General features: G+C 35.5%; 2 protein-coding genes across 5 annotated transcripts; one reads left to right on the forward strand and one right to left on the reverse strand.

Annotated features, from left to right (window-relative positions):
- Positions 1–398: 398 nt before the first annotated feature.
- Positions 399–2130, forward strand: LOC106298654 (1-aminocyclopropane-1-carboxylate oxidase 5-like). The gene is made up of 4 exons (XM_013734795.1): positions 399–570; positions 653–885; positions 976–1341; positions 1711–2130. Exons 1-4 carry the CDS (start codon positions 469–471, stop codon positions 1946–1948), a joined length of 939 nt encoding a protein of 312 aa, XP_013590249.1. The 5' UTR covers positions 399–468; the 3' UTR covers positions 1949–2130.
- Positions 2131–2382: 252 nt separating this feature from the next.
- Positions 2383–6286, reverse strand: LOC106300916 (ubinuclein-1-like). Of its 4 annotated transcripts, none has more exons than XM_013737182.1 (13): positions 5953–6286; positions 5430–5516; positions 5260–5352; positions 5081–5157; positions 4773–4905; positions 4268–4685; positions 4068–4186; positions 3897–3983; positions 3696–3821; positions 3398–3523; positions 3232–3279; positions 2993–3103; positions 2383–2913 (listed from the first exon to the last, which is right to left on the reverse strand). In XM_013737182.1, exons 1-13 carry the CDS (start codon positions 6178–6180, stop codon positions 2575–2577), a joined length of 1992 nt encoding a protein of 663 aa, XP_013592636.1. In that variant the 5' UTR covers positions 6181–6286; the 3' UTR covers positions 2383–2574. The 4 variants fall into 4 exon arrangements, with proteins under 4 accessions (XP_013592636.1, XP_013592637.1, XP_013592635.1 ...); XM_013737183.1 differs by having other exon boundaries at positions 3897–3980; positions 5953–6285; XM_013737181.1 differs by having other exon boundaries at positions 3897–3980; positions 4770–4905; positions 5953–6285.
- Positions 6287–8669: the final 2383 nt, after the last annotated feature.

Here is an 8669-nt window from a genome sequence, read left to right on the forward strand (position 1 = left end):
AAGGAACTAATTTTTTTTCCAATTGCCATACTAATAATGTTCCACATCAAAATTTCAAGTCAAGAAGATGGATGGACAAAACTGAAACTGCTTCAGGATAATAAAATCACCTATGCACATCGATTTTGGTGATTATTATAAGCTTGAAACCTTATCACCTATGCACATCGATTTTGGTGATTGTTATAACCTTTAAACCTTTTTAATATGAATATAAGATCCAACTGTATCTTTAAGCTTAAAAGTTAATGAAATAAAGCAAATACTTAGAAATGAATAGTTGACATTTTAATCTAATTTTCTTTGACAAAATAAAAAAAAAAAACAAAAGGGGAAAATCAGGGTGTACTATAAATAAAGTCCTAAGCTTTCCATAATCCTCACAACTAAATCTAATTAACAAAAACAGAGTCGTCTTTGACTTTTTAAAAACAGAGCTTTTTGCCTTAATACACATCTCGCTCTGAAATGGCGGTTCCTGTGATTGATTTCTCCAAGATCAATGGTGACGAAAGAGAGAAGACACTCTCTGAAATCGCTAAAGCTTGCGAAGAATGGGGATTTTTCCAGGTTCAACTCTTAAAAATCAGAACTTTATGTCTCTCTGTTTCTCTCTGTTTTTTGATGAGCTCATCACTCTGTTTCTGTGTAGCTGGTGAACCATGGGATTCCATTGGAGCTTCTTGAAAAGGTGAAGAATCTAAGCTCAGAGTGCTACAAAACAGAGAGAGCAGAAGCATTCAAGACCTCAACACCTGTGAAGCTGCTCAACGACCTGCTTCAGAAAAACTCCACCGAGAAACTCGAAAACGTTGACTGGGAAGATAACTTCACTCTCTTAGACCACAGCGAAAACGAATGGCCATGCAACACTTCCAACTTCAAGTAAACACACAAACTCTCTCTTCTCACTCAAACCCATTTTCAAAAAACCAAAACTTTTTTTTGTCATTTTGTTTTTTCCTCCAAAAACAGAGAGACGATGGTAGAATACAGAGGAGAAGTGAGGAAGCTAGCGAGCAAGATGATGGAAGTGATGGACGAGAACTTGGGCTTACCTAAAGGTTACATAAAGAAAGCTTTTAACGAAGGGATGGAAGATGGAGAAGAGACGGCTTTCTTTGGAACCAAAGTCAGCCATTACCCACCTTGTCCTCATCCTGAGCTCGTCAATGGCCTTCGAGCTCATACTGATGCAGGAGGTGTCGTTTTGCTGTTCCAAGACGATGAGTACGATGGTCTTCAGGTGTTGAAAGATGGAGAGTGGATCGATGTTCAGCCGCTGCCTAATGCTATTGTTATCAACACTGGTGATCAGATTGAAGTTCTTAGCAATGGAAGGTAACACCTTTTAAGCTCATTTTTATCATATATCAAATATATTATTAAATTATATCAAAGTTACACTGTTAAACCTTAAAATCATACAGAACTAAAAATATAAATTATTGATATATAAGCGGAGTATATGCTAAAAACCGTATAAAGAAATAAAATTCACAACTTAAAATATTCAAAAATATACATTTTGACTAAATTAAAATTTAAATTAATCAGACATTTTCCGGTTGTATTGTGTTGGAACTAGACCGGTTTGGTTTATCTGGATTAAACATTTCTAGCTTCATTTTCATTCAGAATAAAACCGGTTTAACAAAATACGTTTTGAGATTTTGGGTTTTAGATTTTAAACCAAGATGGATTTGGCAGGTACAAGAGTGCATGGCACAGAGTGTTGGCCAGGGAAAATGGAAACCGGAGGTCAATAGCTTCCTTCTACAACCCGTCGTACAAGGCGGCCATTGGTCCACCGGAGATGACGGCAGCGGCGGAGGAAGGAAGTGAGAAGAAGTATCCAAAGTATGTGTTTGGAGATTATATGGATGTCTATGCAAACCAGAAGTTCATGCCTAAAGAGCCTCGTTTTCTAGCTGTAAAGACTCTCTGAAAATGTTACTATCACTGTTTTTTCCTTGCCCTCATGTTGTATTATTTTCTCTTAATGCCAAATTTAATAATTGATAATCTGGCATCTGCTTTTCTGGCTTTGTATTTTGTTTTTTTCTTTCTTTTTAAGTGATTTTGAATCTTTGTTGTCACTTGTGTTCTTAGTTTCTGAATATAAATGTATGTGCGCTTTTCTTTGTCTCATTTTGTTAGTTAAATCTATAGAGCAAACATCGCATAAGTAAAATTATTATTGTCATTATTTTCATCATATAATGAAGCAACAGAGTCATAATAATGTCTGCAACATTTCAGAAACTATGTAACTATGTCTACATATGATTCATGACTTTTTGATGCAGCTAGTCATGAGAATGTTATTATTTCATAAACATCCATTTCTAACCATACTTGCTTGGTAATTAAAAGCAAATAAAAACAAGCTTCTTTTGAAAAAAACTTGATAATTTGTACACATGAGAGAGGAAGTAGGACTTCCTCTCCTACTTCAAAGAAAATACACTCGGAAAAATTATGACTAGACGCAAAATTAGAAGATACATTAAAGTTACAAACAAAGGCAAGGCTAGAGCCAGGCTTCAACTACAGAAACTAGGCCGGAGTGCTTTAACTTGGCAGGTTCAGGTCCGGGGGAGCTTGTGTCTGCTGCTTCAGAGCAAGAACAATAGCTTTCTCTGTGGCCAAGTGAGAAACTTCAACAGCCTTTTCTGTCTTTTTTCTGGCTGCTTTTGCTTCTGCTGAAGAGCTTGAGGATCCCTTCAGTTTCTCATGTTGCTGCTTTGATTTGTCAACTGTAGGTTGAGTGGTGTCTAAGGACGTGGTGGTTGCGCTTGGGACAACAACACCTGTTGTTTTATCTCCAACACTTGAAGCCTTCTCGGGATAGGCAGTAGTACCCTCTGGTTTTGGTAGCGTCTGTTTCCTCTTAGTCATCTTCCCTTGACCCTTCAATAAGAAAAGAGCTGATAAATGACCATACTGCAGAGAGACTTGCTGAGATAACGGAAACAGTCTATGATCATACCACATCCTTCCCATGATTTTCATACAATGCTCTCCGCCTTTCCTTTGCCCGGCAAATGGCACGCTTGATCCCATGATTGTCCATTAACCTATTTGGCCATAGTTCAGCTAACTGGAGCATGAATAAATCACAAAAAAAACTCAGGTAAGGAAGATATGATTACCAATATTAAAGTTTAAGCAAGGTCTAGTCTAGTGACTTTGAATGAGCTTAGAAAGCAAAAAAGATAAAGAACTTACATTTGCATAAAGCTTTCTGATATGTGGACCTGAATCTTCATCCAATCCCTATTTATTACCAAAAAACAAAACAGAACACAAAACTATGTTCACACTTCAAGTCTGGATCTAACAAGTTAAGCACTGTTATGTAAGGTTGCCAAAAAGATGGAAAAATCTTAATTACATCAACGAAGATGTCATATAGATCACATAGTTTGTCCTCCATCGCTGCATCCATGACAAACTTCTTCTTCGTAGGTGGACCAACATCTTGAAAATCGTCTGATGTTCCAGCTTCCTGATTGGTTGCCTGTGAAACCATTTATGGCAGTATAACCATTATCAGAGAGAAGCATTCATTGACAATGGATGTTTAAAGCCAACAACAGAGACAAGAACAAAAGTATCTATCTAAAAGCACCAGATAAGAAAACCATTTGAAAATCAAATCAGTGAAATTACTTGAGTAGAAGAGAGAGAACCTGGGACTCAATCAATGGAACTTGTGTTTTTAACATCTCAACAACTTCATTCTTGATACGTTGAAACTTGTTATCTTTCTCTCGATTTGCAGAGTCTCCGGAATCAATCATGATTTTCAAGTTCCTCTGTAACAATAACCATTATATAATCTTATGCCTAAGTAAGAATCACAACTCCATTCAAATAACAAGTCTCTGTACCTTCAGCGATCTAACTTGTATTAGATGACCGACAATGCTCATGAGACGATTGATCAACTCTCCTGATACATTCCCTTGGCTCGCCTGCTTCAATGAAAATAAAAATCTCAATACATCTGGAAGATGTATTAAGAGAAAAAAGAAAAGAAACATACATAAGAGTTTGATTACCGCAATCCTAGCAACTTTAGCAAGCTTTGATTTAACGTCTCCTGGCAATCTCCTCTTCACTGCTTGGGATGAGGAGGTATCAGCATCTTGATTCTCAGTGGCAGCAGCAGGAGGCCTTGCTGCAATAAAAATTGTACATTATAGTTTGCTAAAATTGTATTTAAACTCCCAATACACGTAGTGAAGAAGTGCTCACTCACATTCAGCGACCACCTTCTCCAATTCCCTGAAGGCTTTCTCAAGTGTTGAGGTTTTAGGCCTGGCATTAGAACCGCCTTTTCTCTGAATAGATTGTCTGCTTAATATTGCATTGTCAGTGTTTTCCTTCTGACGGACTACTGTTGATTTAGCCAAAACATCTGGCCCAGATTTCCCTGGCAGGGAATTAGATAGCTGATGAGCACCTTTGTTGCTGTGCTTCATATGAAGGGCCCCAGAAGATTCAGCTGCCTTTGACCTCGGACTTAGGGCGTTTCTCAGCAGATTCGCTTTATCACTATGCTTCACATTTTCCAAGTCATTGCCACTTTGAGGTTTTAAAGGAGAAACCGAATCCTGCACTGTCTTTGAATCACTGATTTTTTTCTTCAGCGAAGGCCCAGAAGCAGCTGATTGATCCTGGAATTTAGCATTCATGTTATCAATCTTCTTGACTGAAACTCTTAAGGATTCAAAAAGTCATTTGCAAGCAATGGTACTTACTACCCTTCCCCCATCTGTCTTGGCTATCTTGGCTTGTTTTCTGGATACATCAACAACATCGCCGGGAGGTTTTGCTGACTCTTTCCTTTGCCTTTTCTTTGGCTTTTGGTTTGACATTGTTGCTGTGGACGGTTCACTGTTGTAGAAAAAAAAGAATTCACAATTTTAGATAAAACTGGTAAATGGAAGATAGCATATGTATAGAGAAACTGTGAGAACATGAATCCTATCTATAATCAGAGCCCACACTGCTATGAAATGGTATTTATTGGTCACTGCGTTTTGCAATTAAGAGGACAAGAGAGACTTACATCTGTTCTAACTTTCCTTTGTTGACAAAAAACCCATCATGTTTAATTTTCGCATCATCAACTTCAAAATACTCATCCTAGAATGCAAAGAAAAAAAGAAGAATAATGTGTCAGCTATCAAGATACAGTTTGATCTTATAAGAAAAACAAACATATGGAGGATATCTATACTGTCTGACCAATTCAACGTCATCGATGAATGAATCTTCAGTGTCATACTCGTCATCATCCGGAGCACCATCTAACTCTTCCCCATCACTACTATCTCTCCCCTAGAAATCAAAAACATTCATCTAACTTGTACTGGTAAACAATAGACAAGATGGTGAGAAAAATAGGGGAAACATACCATGTAGAGCCTTTCGATCTTCTCAATAACGGCGTTAAAACGATTAGAATGAGGTTGGTCGACCATTTCACCTTCTGCTGGTGGACCCTGCATTGGATATACCAACAAAAGCATTAGAAACTGACATGATCCAAATCATATGCCAGAAACGTCTCCAGTTTCCTTCAAATGAAATTGTGAGTGACATATTCAACCAAAACGAGGTTGCAACAATGTCACTAGCAATGCAACCAAATCACATACCGAACCGCAGTTCAAATTACTGACCGAGACGAGACACACAAACTTACAGAAACCCGACAATTAAAAAAAAAGTTAATCCGACAAGAAAAGAGTTATTCCGACAAACAGTTAAAAACAGAGTGAGGTTCTGTCTGCCTCGAACCAGAATGTTCCCAAAAGCAAATTTCAACTCCCAGGAGGAGGACAAGACAAAGGTTAGTCCTATAGAGGCAAAGAAGGTTGGTCCTTTCGATGCAAAAGTGTCAAAATCTATGCAAATGTAACAGAGCTAAGAACTCACCGGTGCAAGGTGAGCCTCAAGATTAGGGTTAGCATTAGGTACCGAGTCGGGGTCGGGCGCCGATGAACCATGACCCTTGCTAGCCTCCTTCATAAGCTTCTTCCACGAGACGTACGTCGTCTCGCCTCGCCGGAGCTCCACCTTAAGTAACTTCCGATCAGCGGCAGCTAATAACTTTGGCGAGGTCCTCGACGACTCGCCGTCGGTGGCGGCCTTGTGTTCCCCCATGGAGTGATTGGGTTCGGGTCAGAGGCCAGATCGGAGAAGACGCGACTTTGGAGAAAGAATCAAATCAGGAGCCAAGTTTGATGCTTGTCACTCGACAGGTTAGGGACCCGATTGGCAACTCTCAAGTAGTCCAGAGCATTCGGTAAGAACCGAATTGAGAAAAATTTCGATTCTGATTTACTCAGTTTCCGGTTCATCCGGCAAACCGACCAGTTTGAGACATTTTTGACAAATAAATCAAATAAACCGCATCGACCAAAAATTTATACATCATATTTTTGGTTTTCTACCAAATTTACCGAATTATAAACCAATGTTGGTTCAGTTTGGAAATAATAATAAAATTCAAAACCACCGGTTTAACCAGAAATTCCACCGTAAAAAATCCAGAAAAATCAGCCTCTTTTGTTCTCAATTAAAAAACAGAGTTCCAACGTAAGTTGTTGTCTTTAGTGGTACCATTAAGCCAGGATACAAGACCAGAGAAGCAGACCATATGTCTGTTTGGTTTCTCTCCTGATCAAAAGATGCAAACAAACTAATTAGCATGTCTTTATTACATTAAACAGAAAGATGTTTAAGGGAAAAAAATGATTGAACCATAACATATCATTTTACTGGTTATAGATTTAGATCAAACATACATACGCAGATAGAGAATGGATCATTTAAATAGAAATTTTAGTTTGTGGTGTTACATTGGCGTCGGATCTCTCCCTCGACACCAATCTTCACTCCTATAGATCTCATCTTCACCATTGATTTAGTGAACTCTGAAAAGAAATGACCCTTGAAAGTCATGTTAACAGACAAAAAGGAATCGATAATCTTCTCTGTGTCACTGTCTTGATACAAAACAGCATCGAATTGGATTACTCCTCTTCCATTTTTGATGTTGTGAAAGATATGGCCATCAAATTTCAATAAGCTTCCCAAGTTCATGGGAAGTCTCACATTGATATCTCCACCTTGAGGGCACGTAGACATCTTCCATTACTGATTTTATAATATGTGTATCTATTACCACATAAATATTTCAACCCAAAAAAAAAATATAATGAGAGTGTTAGAAAAATTGTTAAGCACATTCTTTTGAACAGAAAAAAGAGTGATTTCTAGTAAGAAAAACAGAAAAATGATATTGGAAGACATAGAAACTATATGCGTTGATAAGAACAATATTTTGATCAGAGAAACTTTGTTCTTTAAGAATTTCAGTCTCAAACATTCTATAAAAAGAAAAAAATAGGAAAACTTTAGCAAAAATTCTGCAAAAAAATAGAAAAATATATAGAATGTTCGATTTGGAAGAGAGAATATTAGATTAGATAGTTGACGAAGAGAAAAACATTATTTAAAAAGAATATATATATATATATATATACCATGAAGAAAGAAATTTAGATGAAACAAGAATTATAAAGGTTTTGGAGAAATGTATATATAGTTGATTGGGAGAATATATATATATATATATATATAAGTTAGATTATGAGACAATGAAAAAGAACATAAGGTGGTAGTGAAAATGTTAGACAATGAAGGAGAACATTAGGTGATAATGAGAGTGCTATAACTAGATTTTTACAAGTTACTCCATCAAAATTTGTGAAATGTTTTTTATTTGAAAGGAAGCTAATTATTTAATGGACTAGCCTATTTTTATTTTGATAAATGTGAAATTGAATACATTCAAAATAAAATGAGCTTTATATAAAGTAAAATAGTACAATATAATTAAAATTTATTAAGAACTATATATACACATTTATATATATTAAAAACTGTAGTCATTTTATTTAATTTAATCATATTATAAATACAAACTAATACAAAATGTATAATACATCATCTACACTACCATTTTGTCAACTAAAACCTAAAAGCTATTTGGCAAGTCTCCTAATCATATTGAACACTATTTGACTCTTAATAAATGTGAAATGTCGATTTTAACTTTAGGTATATTATTACTAGATAGGATTAGGTAGTTTATACTCATTATTTCTCTCATATCCCCTATATATTATTTGAGAAGCATTACAACTTCTTTTTGTAGCCAAATGTCATCACTAGGATGATTTTTAGAATCATTAGAGAAATATATTGGTCCATCTAATTATATAATAAATTTTTTATTAAACTAACAATAAATTCATCATTAATGTACTTTATTATTTCCTTAAATAAAATTTACGGAATTGCCTAATGTGGCTAAAGTATATATGGCAATTAATGATTTTGAATAATAAAGATTTGATAAAAAAAAATAGTGTATCTTCTATCATATTTGCTTAATTTTAAACTATTAAATAAATTAAACAACCACAACTCACATTAAAATTTTGTGATCCATGGTTTAAAATTTTTGTTATGACAAAATAAAAATGGAAATTATATAAGTAAAAATTCTAATTTAATTAATTATTAATATTAATATATATATATTGTTTTAAATTAAACTATAAACCATATAAAATACAATATTT

Source organism: Brassica oleracea, chromosome C6, assembly GCF_000695525.1.
Source record: "Brassica oleracea var. oleracea cultivar TO1000 chromosome C6, BOL, whole genome shotgun sequence".
In the NCBI taxonomy this organism is placed as follows: Eukaryota; Viridiplantae; Streptophyta; class Magnoliopsida; order Brassicales; family Brassicaceae; genus Brassica; species Brassica oleracea.